Here is a 23,143-nt window from a genome sequence, read left to right on the forward strand (position 1 = left end):
AAAAAGGGCTGGTAGAGTGGAGGCTGAGGCAAGAAGATCTCTTAAGCCCAGGAGTTCAAGACTAACCAGGAAAACATAACAAGACCCCATCTAAAAAAAGAAAAAGAATAAAACAAACTTCATTCTTTGCTTGTGTCAGGTTTCTGGACCTTAACCAAGCAGCTTTAAGTGTTTCAGTTTTCTTAAAAACTCAACACAAAAAAGGGCTGGTGGAGTGGCTCAAGGTGTAGGTCCTGAGTTCAAGCCCCAGTACTGCTAAAAAAAAAAATTCTGGAGATGGTGGTGGTAAATATACTTAACGCTACTGAATTAAACACTTAAAATGATTAAAATGACAAATTTTAAATTGTCTATTTTGCTTAAATAAAATAAAAAAGCATTCTTAGCTCAATGCCTATAGAGAGACAGACTGCAGACCAGAACTGGGCCATAGTCTGCCAACCTCTGCTCTGAATCATAAGACCCATTAAACAAAGTGAAATAAAATTCTCAAATTTTCCAATTCATTGTGATTCATTTTTCCTTTAATACAAACATGGAAACAGATTTAAAAATTATTAAAGTTGCCAAAATTTATAAATGCAACTATATATTTAGCAACCAAAAATATTTGAGAGAAGTCCCTTTAAAATAAGGTGGTATAAACATAAAGCCTGTAGAAATATAGATATATGGATGCATACCAAGTATCTCTAGCTTGATCTCGTTATAGACATGAGGAAGGCTGGGGGAGGTAGAAATTGGTAAGGCATGTGGTCTTCAACGAAGCTTAAAGCCTGGAAAATGTGGTAGGTAAAGCTAAAACTTAAAAAGTGGGAAACAATATTCAGCTTTGAATTTTTTGTATTTTGGTGGTACTGGGTTTGAACTCAGGGCATCCTTCCTGCTTGCTGGGCAAGTGTTCTACCACTTGAGTCATACCTCCAGTCCTTTTTCACTCTGGTTATTTTTGAGATAGGGTCTTGCTTTTTGCCCAGGCTGTGACCCTTCTATTTTATGCTGTAACTAGGACAACTGATACACACCATCAGGACCACCCAGCTTTCTCCATAGAGGCAGGGACCTCGTGACTTTTAGCTGTCCTGGAACCACAGTTCTCTCAATCTCAACTTCCCAAGTAGCTGGGATGACAAGAGTGTACCACGAACCCAGCTGTTCATTGAGACCGGGGCTTGTGAACTTACCATGATCCTCCTGATCTCAGCCTTCCAAGTAGCTAGGATTATAAATCTGATCCACCACACCTGGCTAGTAATTTCTTATTACAGCTTGTACCACGTTTATTCTCTTCCCCATACATTTGTTTCATAAATGACCATTTTTCCTCCCATTTGAGGAGGATCTCTCACAAACTTAAGCATCACAAACTTAAGCATCACAAACTTAAGCATTCTATAAAGAGTTGCTCAGGTCTCTACCCTGTGTCCTTCCAACTTTTAAATCTAAGACTCACTTAACTCATTGGTTAATAGCATCCCAGACTCTAGGGCTAATGTATTCCTAAATAAGAACTTGAGAGACACTTCTTTCAGATTATTTAAATATAAACCCATAGACAAGATATTATTTCCATTATCTGTTCACTAGAAATCCTAAACACAACGTCCAAAGTTCAGGTCTTAGAACAAGGCACAGGCAGGGATGGCTTATATCCAGTCAACATGACTCTGGCCTCAGCTGGAAGACTCAAATGACTGAGGAATGACTGAAACAGTTGGGATCTGGAATTGGCTTGTCCTCTCATGTGACTGTCACCTGGGCTCTGTTCAGCTGTGTCAACCAGAATATCTTCAAGGGGTCTAAGTGTCCTAGGCATTCAGTAGCCTCAGGTAGGACTTCTTACATGGTGAGAGTTTCAAAACTAAGTGTTCCAGGAGATAAGTGGAGCTGCATAGCCTTTTATGACCTAGCCTCCAACATCACATACGGTGACTATGGTTACTTTAACCACATTCTACTGGTCAAATCAGTCCCAAGCTCACATAGATATAAGAGAGAAAACACAGACTCTGTTATGGGAAGAATATCAAAGAACTTGCAGCAGGTTTTTAAAACCACCATGGACTTACTTACATAGAGATGAAGGCCATGTCAAAGAGTTAACACCTCCCAGGATACCTGAGAGTGAATTTCATTAACCTATTATTTTGTCAGACGAACCCAAACATATCTATAAAGGATGGCAAAACTCCATCTACCTATGCAGCTTGCTTTTGACTGTAGTACCATCTGCCAGTTACAACCACTTATTTTCTAAACACCATCAAGGTCAGATTCACTCTCAAGCATCAGCTACATCATATCCAGAGAGAAATAAAAGAGAATATTGATCGAGCAGATTAGAATCATACCAGCATTATGGTTGTTGAAACCAGCAGTCATTCCTTACAAATGATGACTACATTTCAAGATTTCATGGGCCAAGAAAAATTTCAGAATGCAATTTTTTATTCTCTAAAATAAGAAAAACATTTGAAATCTATGATACCATCTTTAAAACAAGGATGGACAAGTTCTAAAAGCATAATCCTTAAGAGTGGATAAACTTAACTCAATGGAAAACTATTTCTCTGCTGGTATGCAGAAAATTCACCAAAAATGAACCTCAACTGACAAACGTGTACAAAATCATTTGTACATTGACATTCTGGTCTCTCCACTTCCTTTTTTCTAATGGCTCTAGAACTTCAGCATTTTCTAAGGAACCCATGGTCTAAAAAAGACAAACATGTAAGTAGAAGAATGCTATAAGGATAAGGGGATCAAGAAAGTTTTCACAAATTAAGTCAAAAAAGGTCTGCCCATGAGAAAGAACGGGGAAGATAATTATAGACAGTAAGACTCTGGCTGAAAGTGGTATGTATACATCCTATCCAATGAAGTCTGTATTATGTATCAAAAAGGAACTAGTTATACTTAGTTGTAAAGTAATGATTTTCTCTTTTTTATTCTTGTTTTCTGAACAGTAGAGTACATATTGGTTCCGTGATCAGGAATTGTTTTTGAACAACTATTTCAATTTTGAGGAATAGCTTAGGAAAACTAAACGAAAGGCCTATTTCCCTTTTAAGGAAGGAGTTTTTACTTAAAGGGGTCAGGTTGTAAAATGGAGTTGTTAAATGATTGTTACCAGAAAAATAGTCCTAAAAATTACTTTGGTTCTTGCATCTGGCAGAACTCAAGCAAGATGCAAAAATTTAGTAAAAGTAACAGTAAAGTTTATTAGGAGAGTAATATGCTTTCAACAACCTAAAAGCAGGTTGTCTCCAGAGAGAATCAGGGTCAGGAGAAATGAGAAATATTTCTTGTTCCCCAGGCAGGAAATGGGAGCAAAGACTCAAGGTGGAGGTCCCCATTCCTAGTCTTACACTGGAGAGCAGGGGGAATATATGTGGTAAAAGGTAATGGATCTGGATGGTTGAGATAGCTGACAGAGAGGGGTCACCCTTCCAAACACACCCACGTTCCACCCAATTCACAGAGACATAGGTGTGCTTTAGAACTTCTCTTTCATTCCTCTATCCATCCAAGGATCCTGGTAGCTTGTTAACATCTCAAAGAGGAAAGCAGAAGCAGGTAGCTCCTCTTTTGTTTCCCTTTTCCTGTAGCTTAGCATCTAAAAGGAGATGGGAGGGGGCTAGCTATTTTGGCTCTTCTTGTTCAGAGTCTGGCCCTTTAAATATTTATCAAAATAACATAATGTCCCTGTCTCCTCTTGTGGCCACTGCTTATGTCTCACTGCTACCTATCAGTTTGAAAGAGGCTTGTGGAAATCAAGTCTACATTTTTGCTAGAGCAGGTATGTCACAGCCATAAGCATATTCCCTCCTATACTGAGACGCCTGTGTACTGCGTGTGCCAATATTGCAGACCTTCTCATCAATATTTCCATTAGGCAGAAATTGCCAGGGAGGCAGGTGCTGCCAGACAATCAAATACTTCAATGTCAGAGAGACCAAGATTGTAGAGACCAGCTCTATTTACTAGCTCAATGACATTGGGCAACTTACAAAACCACTTGTAGTTGTTTTTTCTTTTGCAAAAATGAGAGCTGCCTACTTCAGGTTTTTTATGTAGATCAACTTACACAACGTAGGTAAAGATTAGTTCAGCGCCTGTTCCCAGAACATGACAGTAACGCTATAGGACACATTCGTATGCCTTGAGAAAACGGTTTGCTCTATGGACTTATAAAGGCTTTAAGATCCCATTAGCCTTGTGTTTTGTTCCACAAACCTATAAAGCTAAAAGCTTTGAGTGTTGAGTGCCAACCTTTTCAATCTTAAATGATGAAGCTTTTTTATTTTCTTTAACATGAGTTTCAAATGTGGACATTCCCTAGTTGGTAAGTACTTCTAAAATTAAGCTGTTTTTAGAAAGATTCCTCTGCAGAATCCAGAAATAACTGCAGCTCCCTCCCTTAGGCCTCTAGATTCGGACCGAAAACTAAGCAAAGGTCTCCTGTCTTTGTTCCAGCTGGCTTTCACAGCCACCCCTGGAGAACGCACAATCCGAACAAAACTTTTCTCGCTTCAAGTTCAGCTCTACAGTACCTGCCCCTTACCGAGGCTTTCTTTTAGCTGGCATTAGGCCAGGAGAAGAATGTACTGTTCTTCAACTGCTCCCAAACACAGCTTCCAGAATCCTTCTCCAGAGCCACTAGACCACGCAGCTTCCAGAATCCTTCTCCAGAGCCACTAGACCACGCAGCTTCCAGAATCCTTCTCCGGAGCCCACTAGACCACGCAGCTTCCAGAATCCTTCTCTGGAGCCAGTAGACCACGCGGCGGCCACGCACACGACCTCCACTGCGCTCTTCTTCTTTTCTACTAATCGGAGTACACAGCGCTTCAGCCCCGCCCCCTCAATGGACCAATCAGGGAGAAGAAAGTGAGCCGGATGGGGCGGTCCCATCGTGGCGCTGACAGCGAATCACCTGCCTCAGACCGCGGGGGCGGAAGCGGAAGGCAGCCCGCAGCCTTTAGAGAGATCCCAGGTTTGGCCTTGAGTTCCGTGGTAGGGTATGTCTCGTGCGAGCCAGTGAGGAAATCTGGGGGCCCTAGTCGGCCAGTGGAGTCTGACGACCCGACGCTTGGTAGGGCCAGAGGGAGGAAGTCCGGTCCTTCAGGGAAAGAGCGAGCCGGCAGGTAGCTAGCTGCGGGCCAGAAGCCTAGAGTGCAGGGTCCCTAGGGGCCGGTCCGGGTCGGCGCCGCGGTCCTGCGGGCCATGGTGCAGGCGGAGCTCTGGGCGATCCCCAGGTGAGGGCAGCGGCTCCGCCCGGGGAGTCCACGAGGGAAGAGCCAGGTAGATGCGGGGTGGGGAAGAAAGGATGCTGCCTGCCCTGCTCCCTGCCAGCACCCTGAGCGGCCGCAGGTGCCGCGGCAGAAAGCACAGCGCCGGCGGAGGCGGAGGCTCCAGCTGCTGCTGAAGTCGCTCAGCTGCTCTCTCTCCGTAGTATGCGCGGTGACAAAACCGCCCCAGAGCCGGGCTCCGTGTTGCAGTCGCCTTTGAGCTCTCTTTCGTTGCTGTTCGGAGCTGACTTAGGCGAAAACATGCCTTGCACGTGCACCTGGAGGAACTGGAGACAGTGGATTCGACCTTTAGCTGTGGTCATCTACCTGGTGTCTGTAGTCGTTGCGGTGCCCCTGTGTGTGTGGGAATTACAGAAACTGGAGGTAAGAGGCTCCGGCGCCGTCCGCCTCCACTTTTCCTTCTAATACCTAAGGCGAAGAGACGGACACCCCTCCCCGTTTCTGCCCTTAGACCCCGAAAAACCATCTCGTGTAAACGAACCCGGTCATTGGACCTAAACCTGTCTCACTTCTTGTTCGTGGTTCTTCAACTCATGCGAGACTTGAAAGCGGGGTATTAATGTGTCTGCTTAAAAGTATTGTTGTGCAAGCATTCATCTCTTCCCCGAGAGGAATACGTAACTTCATTCCAAAAGTCTGACCTGATGTTCAGCTATTGGACTTAACTAGATCAAACAAACTACCTCGAAAACCGTGTGTTGAATTTTATTAGCTTGTAAGTAGCTTCCTGAATTAAAGAATTCTAGTTGGTTTGACTTTGTTTTTACTTTTAAAATTAGCTTTTAACCAAAGCAAAGTTTTGCAACTAGGTTCCTTGTATATTTTTTGATGTCATATTCTTACTGTGACATCAGTAAAGTACTTCAAGCTGGAAACCCCAAGGTAAATAGTTACCTAAGATATGTATAATGAGCTTTAAATAAGAGATAATAATTACCAAAATGTACTTTTACTGAGAAGCACTTTATTTTAGAAGAGCTAAGGCAAAACCATGACTACTTTAGGCCCTTCTCTTTATTGTGGAAAGGATTTTTAAATAATTATACAATGTGTTTAAACACATTTCTGTGTGTTCACTGAATTATTTTAAGGGTTATTTCTAAGGGTAGTGTAATATTTTGCATTAAATATTTCTTGTTTGTTAGATATTGAAGTTATTTGAATGTCTGTTAAAATTCAGGTATAACCATCTTAATATAAATAGGATTATTTTACATTGAAGTATTTCCTTGGAGTATGGTATAGAAACTTTTGCTTTTCTTTTCTGATGTTTTGAGGCAGGACTCACTCTGTAGCCCATGCTGGCCTCAAACTTGTGATCCTCCTGTTTCCACCTCCTGAGTGCTGGGATAAAGGTGTGCACCACCATCCCCAGCATTATAGGAACTATATTTAAAGTTAATGAAATGTGTATCACTCTAGCTTAAGACTTCTCTTGTTTGTGAGTTTCAACTGTAGTTTTAAAGTGTCAGTAGCATTTAAGAAAGATTTTAATCTGTGCTCCTCAGTGCTAATTTTCTGAACCATGTTACTACCTGAACAATTCTCAGCACACACATTTTTTTTCTTGTGATTTGTTTTCAAGATTAGAGACGCTAACTAGAGCATGTCCTCAGGATTTAGCTGTAGCTATAATTTTATTTATTTCTCTTTAAATCTCTGATATGTAGGAAGTATCCTCTCTATAGATAGGAAAAGTGAGGCAGAGGGATTAAGTGGCTGAAGTTGCATTGTAATTATATGCAGTCTCCTTATTATTCATTTCATCATTGTTCACTAAATGTATTTATGCATCCAAAATTCTTAACACTGTGCCCAGCAAATTGGAGGTGCTCAGTGAGCCCTAATTACCACTATTGTTTTTAAAATATCAGTATTACATTGGAACAGCAGTTCTTTTTCTTGTGAAATAGCAGCGTAGATGAATTAGGCTTTCTTTTGAACACCTAAGGCAAAATTACATGTATCTGCTTGAGCACTAGATGTACTTTGACTTAAGCTTAGGGACATTTTGTATGAAAAACGCATGTCCTTTCAACAGTAGCTCACGCTGAGAAGCCAGTGGGAACTGAGATAGTAAAAAACAGGAGGTTCATGTAGCCCATCCCATGGCCATGGTGGGGCATATACTCATTTATAGGAGTAGCAAGGTGACCATCTGCACTATTTAAACGATTTCCCTCACACTCTTACTTGGTAGAATGTGTCTTGATGTGAAGTACTCTAGATGTATTCATGATGACACTGCTCTGTAGATGTTTTGCCTTACAGCCCACATAGCTCTTCTTTGTCAGTTCTCCTCCCTTCCCCCAGGACATTTGGACTCAGAAAGCACTGTATCCTGCTTGTTTCTACTGTGTTTTGAAGCATTTAGCCAAGGGAGTGTTAACTTACTCCTGGAATTCTTGTCTTTAAGGTTTTTTCCTTCCTCTTGCCTTTCTTCAAGTTACCTTAGAAAAAAAATGTACTTATCTCTCCTCATTTTAAGAGTCTGGAAAAAAAAAAAAACACTCATAGGTGACAAGTTTAAGAATAATGTTACTGGGCTGGCAGAGTGGCTTAAATGGTAGAGCAACTGCCTAGCAAGTGTAAGGTCCTGGGTTCAAACCCCAGTGCCTCAGGAAAAAAAAAAGAATAATGTTAATGGTATCTTTATATTGATGTGTCTCAAGTTTGAATACATTATTTGGAAAAATATAAATTTAAGTAAAATAAATGTATTAATAATTTCTACAGATACTTGCTTTTGGCTTATTCTGTTATAATGTTAAATTTGTGTTAAATTTCAAATCAAAGCTATAAATCCAGTAATTCAAATTACTGACATAATACAGAGCAATGGTGTTTTTCTGAAACTAAACTACCACTTGAAGGTAATAATACTAACATGGTGCAGAAGTTTTTTTAATTTGGCATAACTCTACTGTAATGACTCATTTCTCTAGTCACTTGTTTTATGATTGTTTGAAAAAGAACTTTCTTATAGCACACTGCAGACGCTTGGCCTTCATTGGTCATAATCTCATCATTCTTCTTGATGTCTACTGTCCAGTTCTACTTTTTGGACAACTGTGGACATTAAATTTGACAGTACTGTTCTTCATGATCACCCTCTACTAGAAGCTCTAAACTATGCTTATGTCATCATTTTCTTAGATCATTGAAATGGATACTTAATTTTCTAAATGAATACTGAACTTTAAGTGAAATTGAAGAAAGTTAAAAGCCTTGGAAAATGAGTGCTCTCACATTCCTTTGAAGTCTTCACCCCATGTGTCCATGCTTCAAATTTTTACATTTTAATATAGAAACTCACTGTTATAAATATACATTTGTTCCCCATATTTTTATGTTTTCTACATCTTTAATTTGGGGCTCCTGGTGGGAGGAAAATCTTGCTCAACACTGTAAAAATTAAAAGTTGTAGACTTCAGGTCTATCTTAATTATTAACGACACAAAAATCCTGTAAGTTCCAAAAATAAATGTCCATTTTTACCCTTAAAAAAAAAAAAAAGCTTTCTTCAAGACGGTATTGTGTTAGTATAAAATTCATTGCTAGGATTGCCCAAAGACAACTGAGGTTCAAATGCAGTTGTTTTTACCAGAGAGTGGATGGGTGACGTCAGTTCTGCTTTATGATGAGATGACCCCAAGTATATTTTTAGAGATTAAGCTTTCAGAGGATAAAATATTGATCATTTACCTAAAAAAGAAATTAAAGATTTTTAAAGTTACAATATCCTGAATTGATATTGTTCTCTATCAGAGGAGAAGTACATATTAACGCAGTTTGTTTGGACAGTAGCGTGCAGTAGTTATCAACTGGGAGGGTTAAAAGGGATAGTGTGTGTAAAGAAAAATTTAGCGAAGTGTAAGACAAATAGCCAGCACTCAGTAAATATTCAATACCTGCATACATACAAAAATTTACTACAATGTTTAGCAATAAAATTTAAAGAAAATGTTGGTAGATTTTTAACTTTGTAACCCTACAAGCAAAGGAATAAGCCATAAAATATTTTTTTAGATTTACAGAAAATTTAGAAACGTCTGTATATATCCAAACACAGTAATCATATACAAAAGGCAAAGGGGGGGGAACAATAATGGTGTTAATATTTTAAATGCGTAAAAAGCTTAATGAGGAAAATTGCTCAACCTCATGAGGAAAAATATGCCCCTTCCTCCCAAAAATTACAAATAGGCTGTTTATTTTGAAGATGAAATGAAAACAGCTGCTAAGCATTTGGGAAATATCGCACCTTATTAATAATCAAATGAAAATTTCTGAAGTGAAAATATTTTGAGCTTTTTAGTTTTAGTATCAAAAATCTATACTAATGTGCTCTTTTGTTTCTTAAGGTTGGAATACATACCAAGGCTTGGTTTATTGCTGGAATCTTCTTGCTGCTGACTATACCTATATCGCTGTGGGTGATACTGCAACACTTAGTGCATTACACACAACCTGAACTACAAAAACCAATAATAAGGTCATTCTTAGTATGTTTTGATTCTACTAGTGTTGCATTGGCTTATTTCATAAATATAACATAAAATGTTTTTAATTGATGTTTTGCTTTCCAAACAGGATTCTTTGGATGGTACCCATATACAGTTTAGATAGTGTAAGTATGTTTCATTTTATTTCATTAACTGAGAACTTGTTTGATGGTACTAGTTGTACTTAACTACAGAATGCTTAAGGTAATAAAAGAACTTTATTAACATAGGAGTCAGATTAATAAGGAAAGTGAAAAGGTTCACTGGTTTTTAATGTTGATGAAGTTAAATACGATAATAGAAAATGAAAAATACAGATAATTTTTAAGACTCTATAGCTGTTTCCTTTGCTTAAACTTTTAAACTTTAGTAGTTCTTAGTCCATTAAGGAATGTAATATTTTAAACTAAACTCATCCCCCAGCATCCCTAGGGGATTGGTTCTGAGACAACAAAGCCTCCGACAGATACCAAAATCTTGTTGATGCTCAAGTCCCTTATATAAAATAGATGCTATTTGCATAAAATGGACACACACTCTCCTATATATTTTCAATTATCTCTAGATCACTTATAATACCTGATACTATGTAACTAGTTGTTTAAACTATGTTGTTAAGGGAACAATGATCCCAAAAAAGTCTGTACATGTTTAGTACAGATATAGGGCTTTTTGTCTGCTTTTCTTAGGTATTTTTGAGCAAAGGTTGGTTAAACCGTGGATGGAGATTCCACAGACAAGGATAGCTGCCTCTACATTACCACCCTTTTCATTTATTAAGTCTTTTATTTGGACCTGCCCCAATGGATACATCTACTGCTCTAAGTTGATCAGCTGTAAAGAAAACCTCTTTAGCAGCATTTTCTATGATCATACTGAGAAAGATTTCAGATTATATTTGAGAGCTCAAGTAATTAATAACTTCTCTCTTCATGTTCATTATTTACCCCAAACTCTTATCTTTTTGTTTATCTATTTAAGATGTTTATTGCTTTTAAAAATTAGTTTCACAGGGCTAGGGATGTAGCTCAACGGTGGAATATAAAGCCCTACCACCTCACACAAATTCATTATAGATTATCTGCTTGCCATCATAATGACAAATTTTAGTGAGTTTAAAGTATGTGACAAAATATCTTAAGTTTAAAAATTAGCTTTTTGTGAGTACCATGAATTGCAGTGGTAATTCACTTTATCTAACCTGCAACTCTTTAACATTTGTGCTTTTTCATAGTGGATAGCTTTGAAATATCCCAGCATTGCAATATATGTGGATACCTGCAGAGAATGCTATGAAGCCTATGTCATTTACAACTTCATGGGATTCCTTACCAATTACCTAACTAACCGATATCCAAATCTGGTATTAATCCTTGAAGCCAAAGACCAGCAGAAGCATTTCCCTCCTTTATGTTGCTGTCCACCTTGGCCTATGGGAGAGTAAGTAGGTTTGGTTTAATTCTTTGGTTTTGCAGTCAGCTGTTTGCAAGACAGTGTGTCAAGTACTATGATGAGGGCAAAAAGACTAAGACCAGGTCCCTACTAAATGTAATTCATAGGTTTGTAGGCTAACAAACAAAATGTGTTTTTATAATCCATGTTAGGGGTTTTTTTACACTATTCATCCAAATAGAAAAGTTCAACAATGTATAGCAAGAGAAAACCTGAGGAATCATTTAATCAACTGGGACCCATAGTCTGCAGATCTTATGCACGATCACACAGCTAAAAGACACGGGGAGAAAATAGTCTAGGTGGGAAAACAGCATATGACATGAAATAGCAACAGGTGCAATGTTCTAGCAACACATTAAGTTAGCTTGCCTTATTATATGTTCACATGGGACACTAAAGGAAGATAAATCCCATGCCATTTTCAGCTTTCATTTTGAAAAGAAAATTGAGGTTAAGGTTGCATTTAGTACACAAAAGAACTATTGGATATTTTTTAGCAAGCAAACATTTCAAAATGGCATTTTAGAAAGATTAAGTTTGCAATACTATAAAAGATAAATTAGAGAGATGAGGTCTCCAGAAATGGGGAAATAAATTAGGAGGTTATACTAGTCCATTTGTGAGGTAAGCTGAAAGGAGTGATGAAATTGGAAAAGAAAAGAGTGATATTAAGAAAATGCAATTGAAGAACCAATAGAACTTGACTGCTGGTAGATGGGAAATAAGGGGGCAGTTGCTAGTCAAGGTAAATGGAATGATTTTGAGGTATCGTAAGTGGGATAAAATATCCCCAAAGTCCCGTGTATTGAAGGATTGGTGTCTAGCTTTGGGTTCTGTTGAGAGGTGGTTGGGTCATAAGGGGGCTGACCTCATCAGTGGATTAATCCATTTCATGACAGCATAGCTGAAATGGCTATTAGAATTAGTGGCCCATTTGGAGGAAGTAGGACACTGGGTGTGTGCCCTTGAAGGGCATACTTTGTCCTTGGTCTCTTGATCACACTCACTGGATCTGCCTGGCTTTTTAAAATAAGCTGATAATATGTTCATTTGACAAATATATTTTGAGCAGTTAAGTGTGTGCAAGTATATAGATATATAGTGTATTACATAAAACATAAACCTCAGGGACTTACTTTCATTAGGAGGGTTAGGAATTAAATGAAGACAAATATTTAGTTACCTGTTTCAGGAAATGGAATCAAGAAAAAAGAACAGGAGACCTTGAGACACAATAGGAAAAACTCATGGAGGTTGAGGGTCAGGAGAGAAAGACTTACTCCAAATACAAGCACAAATGGTGATTGCTAACTAAAGAGCAGAAGGAAGGGGTCAGTGGATACAAAATTACTAAAAGGAGACATGATAACTAGGGGACTTTCACCAAACTGACCCTACAGGATTCTTGCTAAAAGCAGGACAAGGGCCTGGACATCAAGAATGGGGATGGATGAGGAGCTTGATGCAGATGTCTGATCAGATATCACGGGGGTGGGAAATGACTAGCAGGATTCTTCGCTTAGACCGATTAAAGCAAGTGAAGGACAGTGCCCAAGGGTGAGGTCTAGTTGAAAAAGGGCTCAAAGGAACTTCTCTAAAGTGTGTGTAGTCAGTGAGACGGTTATCAAACAAGGAGCTATCATAGGATGGTATGCAAAGAACTGAAGGCTTTTAAGAGTTAAGCAGAATAGACAATGTTTTAAAAAGTAGGGATATCCATTAATTCATAGCTTCTTAATCTCTTTTGGGTTTGTTGTTATGACCCCTCTTCCATTTCTAATGTTAATTGTATTTTTGGTTTTCTCCCCTTAGATAGCACAGTTTACCATTTTTTGGTTTTCTTCTTGATCAGTCTTGTCAGAGGTTAGCCTATTTCTACTAGTCTTTTTAAGACTAACTTTTGACTGTTGTTTCTCTTTGTGGTATGCTGTATATCTGCTCTGTTTTTTACTTGCTTTTTGCCATTTTCTTTGTTTTATTATGTTCTCTTCCTACTATTTTAGTTTTTGGTACAGGGTCTCACTGTGTAGTTCAGGCTGGCACTGAACTTGTTTTCTTGCTGCCTCAGCGTCCCAAGTACTGGTATTGAAAGTGTGTGTACTTATCATACCCGTCCCCTTTCTTCTTTTCTATTGATGCATTTAAGGCTGCAAATTTCCCTCCAAGAACTACATTCACCAAATCTCATAGTTTTGTTATCTACTATTTTTATTTATCAAGTTTAGTAGGTACATACATGTTTAAAATTTACTTTTCCCCATGAATTTAACTTCTGACATTATGTCATGACTCTTTCTAGTCCAGTCATTTTTGTCTTACAGTTGTTTTGTCTGATATTAACAAACATCCCAACTTTTCTTTGCTAGGTATTTGCCTGGCTTATCTTTCTCTGTCTTTTTCTTTCATTGCTTCCATGTCTTAATGTCGTAGGCATATGGTTTGCTTTTAAAAAGCGTCCCATGGTTTTTTTTTGTTTTTTGTTTTTTTTTTTTAGTTCTAAGTTGACGATCCAGCACTAGATCAAGTTAGGCTATTACATTTTTGTGATTATTGGTAGCTTCATTTATTCTTGTCTTTTTCCCATTTTCCTCACTTTTTCTTCTCTTCTTTCCCTTTTCCATTGATTACATTTTTTTTTTCTTTTAGTGGAACTGGGGTTTAAACTCAGGACTCTACCACTTGAGCCACACCTCCAGTCCATTTTGTGCTGGTTTTTTTAGAGATGGGGTCTCATGAACTATTTGTCCAGGCTGGCCTTGAACCTTTATTCTCCTGATCTCAGCCTTCCAAGTACCTAGGATTACAGGTGTGAGCTACCAGTGCCTAACTTCTTTAAAGTAAACTTTTATTTTGGAATAATTTAAAATTTACAGAAAAGTAAAAATAAACTTTAAAAATTTACAGGAAAGTTGGAAAGACAGGACAGAGATTTTCCGTATACCTCCACCCAACTTTCTCTTATAGAATCATGGCACATATATTAGGGCTCTCCAGAGAAACATAACTAATATGATACATAATGCATTTGTCTTTCAGTATTCATGGGGGATTGATTCCAGGACCCTGTCCCATAACTAAGCCTACAGATGCAAAAGACTCATGACATACTTTTTATATACAACCTACAAACGTCCTCTCATATCCTTTAAGTCCTGTCAAGATTATAATACCTAATACAGTATAAGTGCTACATAAATAGTTATATTATGTAGGTAATAATGACAAGGAAAAAGTCTGTTCATATTCAGTATACATGTAAGTTTCCATCCAGGGTTGGATGAATCATGGATAAGGAGCCCACAGATAGGGAGGGTTGAGCAGAGATAGCAATACGTGAGAGGATTAGTAAGGTGAATTGACTCACACAGTTATGGAGGCTGAGAAGTTCCAGATGGCTCAATCCGAGAGACCCTCATTTTGTCTTTGATGGTGTATAGTTTCATTCTGTAGTATTTAAGTTCTCTTTATGTTTTGAGCCCTGATTGACATACAGTGTGCCTCGGTCTGTACATTTCATGTCTTTCATCAGTTCTAAAAAGTTCTTAGCCATTATCACTTCACATTGTGCCTCTGTTCTCTCTTCTAGAACTCTGAACATGTTAGGTCTTCTCATTCCGGTCTGCTCTTTATAACTCACAGCTGTTTTTCATATTTGGCTCTTTATCTCAGCCTTTGTTACATACTGCATATTTTCTCCGGATACATCTTTCAGTTCACTAATTCTCCACAGCTTTCAAAAGAATAGAATTGGCTATTTGAACAACGTATATAGTCACTTTTAGTGTTCTCTGCTTCAGTTTCACAACCAGCTGAAACTTAGTTTAGTTTTGTGAGGCATATGGGTCAGGAAGCACAGTATGTCCTGCCAAGGAATTTGCAAGATAGTGGGGCTGCCATTTTAGTCCTTTTCATTACTATATAAAATACCTAAGGCAAGCTAACTTTTTAAGGTAGAAAGGTTTATTTATCTCCTAGTTCTAGAGGTTTAAAATCCAACCAGTATGACACAGGCTTGGAGAGGCTGCCTCCGTTGGTTTTGTTACTTCAGGGTAAGTAGCAATGACAGGAGCAAACAATCACATTGCCAGACTGGAAGCCAAAGAGAGTTTGGGATTCCACAGTCCCTTCTGAGGGCATACCCCAAACCGACCATAGGACCTCCCCTAGGCCCTACTTATGGACCACAGCCCTGGGGACCAAAGTTCCAACATAAGATCCTTGGCAGACAGCAGACATCCACCCCTTTCCCAAGCCCAGTGCAACGCTTGGCCATCAGCACCACAGGGGACACACCCAGGTGTAAGTGGAAATGAGTCACCTTAGTTCAGAGAAGGCTCTCAGCTCAGAAAACTCCAGTAGTTTTTATTTGGTGCTAGAAACACAGCACCCAAAGTTTTGTATGACAAGCTCACAATCTTCTCGTCCAGATACAATCCTTAAAGGATTCATGTTCTGATGGAGGACCTAAATAAGCATGTGCCCTCAGAGCAGCTTGGTCTGAATTTTAAGAAGGCTTTTACAGTGCTTCTCAGGAATTGTTTTGCAGTTGTTTGGAGGTTCTTTGGTTTTGTGTTTTTGCTACTCCTTGTGAATTTTCCCCTAAATTGAATGAGTCCAGTAATAGAATAAAAACTGTTTAATGTAGGATGTTTGTTCTTTCACAGCATCCACACAATGATTCTCCCTGTAATGATAATTAAATATCAAACTTGAAAGGACACTGAATCCTAAATGTAAAAATGATGCATTCTGAATATGCATTCATGTATACACACTTCCACACATAATTCATTTGTGATTCAGCTGTCACTGTGACAGAATCTTGAAATAATCACTTTAATAAGGGAAAAGGTTTATTTAGCTCACAGATTCAAAGGTTTCAGTCCCTGGTCTCTTGCTCCCATGGCTTTGGGCCTGTGGTGGCACAACACATCATGGGAGGAACATGTGGAGGAGGCAGCCTGTTCACCTCATGGTGGCCTGGAAGCATGGGTCCCCTTTAAGGCACACCCCTAATGACCTAACTTCCTTCGACTAGGCCCTCTCTCCTAAGGGTTCCACCATTTCTCAGTAGTGCCAAGGCCTAAGGACCAAGCCTTTATGGGCCTTTAGAGGACATGCCAGATCCAAACCATAGCAGGAACCCATTCCTATTCTGTGTTGCACTGTTCTGGAATTTGAGGGCTATTTCAGAAGATATATTTGTTAATTACTTAATTTCAAAAGTGGTATTGGATCATTTCTTGCCATCCTCCACATACTTTTTCCATTGGTATTTAAGATGTTGAAGTGAAGGAATAAGTATAATTTGGTGTCATTTGTCAGTGATCTTTGGAGGTTTTGAGTATGTTGTGACACTGAAATGAGTAGTTGAAATAATGTTCTTTTTCATTTGCAGAGTATTGCTGTTTAGGTGCAAACTAGGAGTGTTGCAGTATACAGTTGTCAGACCTTTCACTACCATTGTTGCTTTGTAAGTACTTAGATTTTACGTTACCATTTTTTTCTGAAAGTCTCCATGCTCTTATGTGGGAACAACAGAGTAGAAAAATACTAAGTGTTAATTTTCTTGCTTTTTATAAATTTAATCTGCTATAAAAACTCTTTTCTTACCATTTACAGGCAAGGAATCACTGCAGGATTTACATCCTCTGTAAGGCACTTTGAAAAACATGGTTTTTCAAATATTAACATTCACACAGCTTACAGAAACTATTGAGCAAAGTTAAAGTATGCTGTTTTAGGTTAATTACTTATTTATTTTCTATACAGTTAGTTTAGAGTATATTTGAGCACTTTCCAACAGAGAGGTCATATTTTCCAGGGTTTAGAACTTCAGGTAAGGGGGGAGAGGAAGGGGCGGGGGGCAGGGGGAGAAATGGCCCAGACAATGTATGCACACATGAATAAAGAAAAAAAAAAGTAAAACAATAAAAAAAAATAACTTGAGGTAAAAATGAGTTAACATTAAGCTACTTGGCAATGCTGTTCCCTAAAAATTCAAGAATATCAGTTTACAGCAGGTATGTTGTTGCTTTACTCACTGGTCCTTACTAACGTTCTGCAGCTCACAAAGGACAGATAGAGAGAAAGGTAAAAGAACAATCAATTTTTTTTCTGCTTTCGAAGTAGGAATTACTTGGCCAAGTAAATCTTGAGTCACTTATTTATGAAGGTATGCTTTATTTCTCTGCAGCTTAGACATTGGAGCCAATGTTCACATGTAACTTAATACTAACAATAAAGCTTATTTGAGGGGATCTGGGTCTTCATGATGCTTATCGCCAAGACAGTTTAGGGAAAAAACTGAACAGTACATACATACATACATACATACATACATACATACATACATTATGTTTAACAATGAAACTTTTCAAACTTAGGCAACATAGCTTTTTTTCTTTCTAGTTCAATGTGTGGGCCGTATTTTGTATTTCCTTCAAGTTGGCAGAATTGCCACATGGTGAACATTTCAGAAAAAAATGTTGTTCTTTTACTATTTTTGGCCTTTATGGCTGAAGTCGTGATTATCTGTAGGATTGTTCAAATAAACTGACTTCTAAATTTTTTTATTATACATATTAATTGTACAAAGTGAGGGCTTTCGTTGTGGTGTTTTCATCTCTTCCCCTGTTCTCACTTTCCTCCCACCTTTTTTTTAAAATCTTTCTTGCAGTATTTTTGAATGAGTTTCATTCATTATGACTTTTCATGTGTCTACAATGTACTTCAATCATACTCTCCCCCTCACCCTCTTTTCCCCTTCCCACCTCCTGCTGGTTCCCCCCTCCAGTAACCCCCTTTGTATCTATGTCCTTTATTTTTTCACTTCCAAATTTAAGTATTGCTGTCAATGTATTTTAAAATACATGTTCATTAGAGCTGGTGGAGTAGCTCAAGGGGCAGAGCACCTGCCTAGTAAGCATGAGGCCCTGAGTTCAAATGCCAGTGCCACAAAAAAAAAGTAAAATATGTGTTTGTTAGATTAAGCATGAAATTATCTCTAAAATTACCATTTTTTAGGATCTGTGAGCTGCTTGGTATATATGATGAAGGGAACTTTAGCTTTTCAAATGCTTGGACTTACCTGGTTATAATAAACAATATGTCACAGTTGGTAAGTAAATTATTCTTTTTTTTTTTTTTCTCCTTTGAGAGAAAGAGACACTGTGTAGCCAGGGCTGACCTAGAAGTCTATATTTGCTTAGGCTGGGAAACTGGCATGCACCACACCCAGCAAATCTTCATTTTTCTTAATTGTATTAAATTAGCTTCTGTAACTCTAAAGTTTTTCAGGCAGTTTCTTCTTGGAATAAAACTTTACTGCTTCTTTATAATTTATACAAAAGACTTCAGAAAACCTTAATACATTCCTTTGTACAATGGAAAGATATAATAATATCTTTGTTAATTATTTGGTGACTTATACACTAACCTGATTGTGTTCACTACTCATTCTGTAGCTGTGTAGGTATGTCATAAATAAAAGCACAAAGCTCTCTAAACAAAACAAAATAAAACAAAATTCAGTAAGAGAAAATGTCTATGACAGTGCAGAGTTTAAATAAGAATAAGATAATAGAGTCTCTGACATCATAGTTGGAGTCAAAGGAAAATAAAGACTATCCAGTTCAAAAGCATGGACAATGTTCTAGAAATTGGAGTTCTCTAAAGGTACACTATTTAATCCTATGTGTTTAAAAAATGTGCATTTTGCTTAAAATATTTGGTGGCTGCTTCAACAGAATACCACAAATCCAATGGCCTGCAAGTGTGGTTTAGAGCTTTATAATAAACATTAAATGGCTGTGTTTCCAAAGACCTCCCACGTTCTTTTTTACGACCAATAATTCTTTTTTCTGGGAATGATTGCTAAGGAAATGGTCAGAAGTGTTTTTGCTTTGACTATAAAGCCTATTAGTTGTAATAGCTAATGGCTGGAAACAATCCAAAGCCCAGCGACAGGACTAGTTAATATATTCTGGTCTTTCATTGGCCAAGATATTAGGCAGCCATAAAAACAATTCTTGTGTAACATAAGGAAAAATTAGGCAGCTTAAGTTGAAAAAGACAATGGGCAACAAAATTTAAATTTAGTTCATGACAGGTATTAAAAACCAGTTTATAGGCTGGAGGTGTAGCTCAAGCAGTAGAGCACCTGCCTAGCAAGCATGAGGCCCTGAGTTCAAACCTCAGTGCTGCCAAAAAATCCCCCAACCAAACAAAAAAAAAACAGCTTATAGCTGGGGGTGTAGCTCATGGTGGAGTACACACCTGACACACACCAGGCCTTGGCTTTGATCTCCAGCACTAGGTTTAAAGAAAAACAAAAGTCAAAAACCGCTTATATGTCCCAAGAAATGGTTAAATGACAGGAGTCTGAATAACTATTCCTCTGCTGCTTTCATATCCTGAAATATTTAAATGAACATTTTTGATTTTGGTAGGACAAAGTAAATGTTGATTACTATTCAAATACTACACTAGCATTTTGTTACTGAGTTCTAAAATAAAGCATGAGCTTTCTTTTTAAAAGTAAATTCAGCTAGACTAACATACTGTCCTCAAGAAAAATCTTTTGCCTGATTCCTTGCTTTCAGTGTCATAGCTAGTTTTATTGAAACTGTACCTATTTATTGTGATGTCTTATAAACTATATGCAGTGTTTTATAAGACACACTAGGTAAGAAGTTAAACCCTTATAAAATTCATGGTAATGTACTTCAAAACATTATAGATATGTTCCCTGTTTTTTCATGTTGGCTGAACAAACGCCTTTTCTTCCATTCCTGTCGGTTACTGTTCTCTTTATGATCCCCAGTAAGCAAACACTTCAAAACATTGTCAGGGAAGATGCTGTTCATCTCTTGAGAAATATCATATAGTATATACTCATATGTAACAAACATTAAAGCCTGTCGTTAATCTAAAATAGAATAACAAAGCCTAGAAATTTTTGCCTGAAACATTCTGTACCTGGTGTCTGGTTTATAACTTTAGTAAATACTAATTTTTTCTCTCAGTTTGCCATGTATTGTCTCCTCCTATTTTATAAAGTTCTAAAGGAAGAACTGAGTCCAATCCAACCTGTTGGCAAATTTCTTTGTGTAAAGCTGGTGGTTTTTGTTTCATTTTGGTAAGTGTTGCTTTCTCTTAAATATTCTCATTTTCTAAATGCTAATAAAACTGTTAAGGAGAATTTTTTAAATACTATTAATACAGAAGATGGGTTAAAATGTCTCTACTTCACTTTAAAATAAGTTCATCCCTTTAGCCCTTGTGTGATGTTCATAAAGAAACAGATGGTCGCTGTAGCATTTATAAGAAAATAATAAGATTATTTAAGTATCTTAATCTTAAAGGAATCATTAAAGTCTCAGTTGTCATAGAATACTGTACCAGTTTGGAAGAACACGTGTAGAATACTTAACAATGTGGCAAAACGTTTATCAGTAAATATTCTGTAATACTCTACAGCACTTGCTTAGTGTATATGAGGCCCTGGGTTTGATTCCCCAGCACTGCAAAACTATACCTGAGCTCAGTTTAGGAAAAGGGTAAGTAATAGGGGTTCTAGAAACAAGTACACCCAATTTAACAAACAGAGACAGTATCCCACTGCCAGAAAAACAATGAGTAACATTTTGGTGTAAATAGGCCCTATGTAAAACTCCAGAGATAGTTTCATGCTGTAAAAACTTGTAGAATTCAACAATATATAACACTGTAGTGTGGTCATAGTTCTTGTCAGTAAACAGAAATTTTGTGTTTGGGGTTTTGTTTTTGCTTAGTATTCTGTTGTGTAGATACAATTTTTCGCCATTACAGGCAACACTGAAGTGAATATTCTTGTATAAGGATTTCTAAAAGTTTCTGTCATTTGCTATTGAAATGAACCTGGGTTGTCAGCTTTAGATTTGTTTGAAATGTGCAAAACGAGAAAAAAATCTGAGCCAAGGACTAAAGGTCTGAAAATACATGTCAAAATTCTCTGATGAAGCCGTAACAGAGGAGTGAATTGCTTAAGCAGTAGAATATATGAGGAAAGCAGGGAGGTGGTGCTACGGAAGTTGCACTGGGGCTTTAAAATTTTTAACAGCATATTTTTAAAACAACTGCTAATTTTATACTTGATATAGATTTGGCATTTGCCTTTTTCTAACATACAGGCAAGCGGTAGTTATTGCTTTGTTGGTAAAAGTTGGCGTTATTTCTGAAAAGCACACGTGGGAATGGCAAACAGTAGAAGCTGTGGCCACTGGACTTCAGGTGAGTAGAGCTTCTCTGAACTGCACAGAACCATACTATTTATTAAGCACTGTCACTATCTGCCTTCACTAAACATGGCTACAACCATTATCTCCATACTTCAGGTGAGGAATCGGCTAGAGAAATTTGCTGTCATTTCTAATTTGTAACAAAACCAGAAATAAAACTTGCATTTTTGTTCTTTGTAGTCCATTTCTTGCTGCATTCTTCCTTTCAGTCATTGGGTTACAAATTGAGAATACAGTGTACTTTACCAAGAAATACTTGATTCGGGTAATGTAAAATAGATTTATATTTTGGCTTCTTTTTTTGAAGAACTAAAAAATACTTTTGGAAAATGAAAACATGACTATAATCTGGGGAACAAGCTATCAGTACTTACATACTTTGGAAAACTAGTAGGAGAAAGACAGCAGTTTAGGAACCAGATTTAAGCATGGAGATGGCTTATAGGTTTGTTGCTGCTATCACAGGACTTTATCATCTGCATCGAGATGTTCCTTGCTGCTATTGCTCACCACTATACATTCTCATACAAACCCTATGTCCAAGAAGCAGAAGAGGGCTCATGCTTTGATTCTTTTCTTGCCATGTGGGATGTTTCAGATATCAGAGATGACATTTCTGAACAAGTAAGGCATGTTGGTAAGTACCAGCCATTCAGTTCTTCCAAAAATATAGTTCATTGTAGTTCTCCCACTAGGGCAATTCAGTAGCTATTTAAGAAATTTTAAAAACTGTTTAAAGCAGTACCATGGTACAGGCTCTTCAGATTGAGGGGAGAGCAGAAGGGGGAAGTGGGAAGCATTTTATAATGATAAAAATAATTTGATTGATGTGGAAACCTTTATATTATTTTAAAGGACGGACAGTCAGGGGACATCCTAGAAAAAAATTTTTCCCTGAGGATCAAGATCAAAATGAACATACAAGCTTATTGTCATCATCATCACAAGATGCAATTTCTGTCGCCTCTTCTATGCCACCTTCACCTGTGGGTCACTACCAAGGGTTTGGACACACTGTGACACCCCAGACTACACCTACCACAGCTAAGATATGTGAAGAAATACTTGGTGACACTGCAGAAGGGAACAGAGAGCCTTCAGCTAAATCTACGGACTCCTGAGCAGTGTGCAGATGCAAACTGTGCCGTTGCCATGTTATTTCACTACCTGGTATCCCACGGTTCAGGACTTTGTGCTTGGGACCAGCTGTAAATGATGGGAAATTTCAACACAAAGGTGAAAGCCAGGTACCACTACTGGATTTATATATGTGAGTTTTATACATCACAGAAAATCAGTCTAAATTTCCTACACTTGGACTTGACTTCTTAACTTTAGAGTATCACATACTCACACTGTAGAAGATGACTACAACTGAATGCTCCTGGCCCCACTGCTTTATGAAGAGGGTGGACATAACAGAGTATCAGTGCTTCCTATGCTGCACGAACAATGCTCTGGACAGAGACCTAATTCAGAAATATGAATTAATGGAGATTAATCATAATCATGTGCCATATAACCTCACCTAGCAAATTATTTCTGTATTTCTCAACTAGATGTCTTTCAGTAAATAAGAATTTATCATTTA

General features: G+C 37.8%; 1 protein-coding gene and 1 long non-coding RNA gene across 3 annotated transcripts in view; one reads left to right on the plus strand and one right to left on the minus strand.

The window, feature by feature from the left end:
• LOC141410834 (uncharacterized) overlaps nucleotides 1-4,909 on the minus strand; it is a 66,380-nt gene extending 61,471 nt beyond the window's left edge. For both annotated transcript variants that reach the window (XR_012435591.1, XR_012435592.1), the window contains exon 1: nucleotides 4,565-4,909. This is a non-coding gene — a long non-coding RNA (uncharacterized lncRNA). The remainder of the gene's footprint in view (nucleotides 1-4,564) is intronic.
• Nucleotides 4,910-4,950: 41 nt separating this feature from the next.
• Nucleotides 4,951-23,143, plus strand: Tmem184c (transmembrane protein 184C). Its single transcript, XM_074041253.1, has 11 exons — nucleotides 4,951-5,258; nucleotides 5,456-5,675; nucleotides 9,677-9,807; nucleotides 9,906-9,942; nucleotides 11,052-11,257; nucleotides 16,671-16,745; nucleotides 18,299-18,392; nucleotides 20,299-20,411; nucleotides 21,445-21,544; nucleotides 22,018-22,189; nucleotides 22,408-23,143. Exons 1-11 carry the CDS (start codon nucleotides 5,227-5,229, stop codon nucleotides 22,671-22,673), a joined length of 1,446 nt encoding a protein of 481 aa, XP_073897354.1. The 5' UTR covers nucleotides 4,951-5,226; the 3' UTR covers nucleotides 22,674-23,143.

Source organism: Castor canadensis, chromosome 9, assembly GCF_047511655.1.
Source record: "Castor canadensis chromosome 9, mCasCan1.hap1v2, whole genome shotgun sequence".
In the NCBI taxonomy this organism is placed as follows: Eukaryota; Metazoa; Chordata; class Mammalia; order Rodentia; family Castoridae; genus Castor; species Castor canadensis.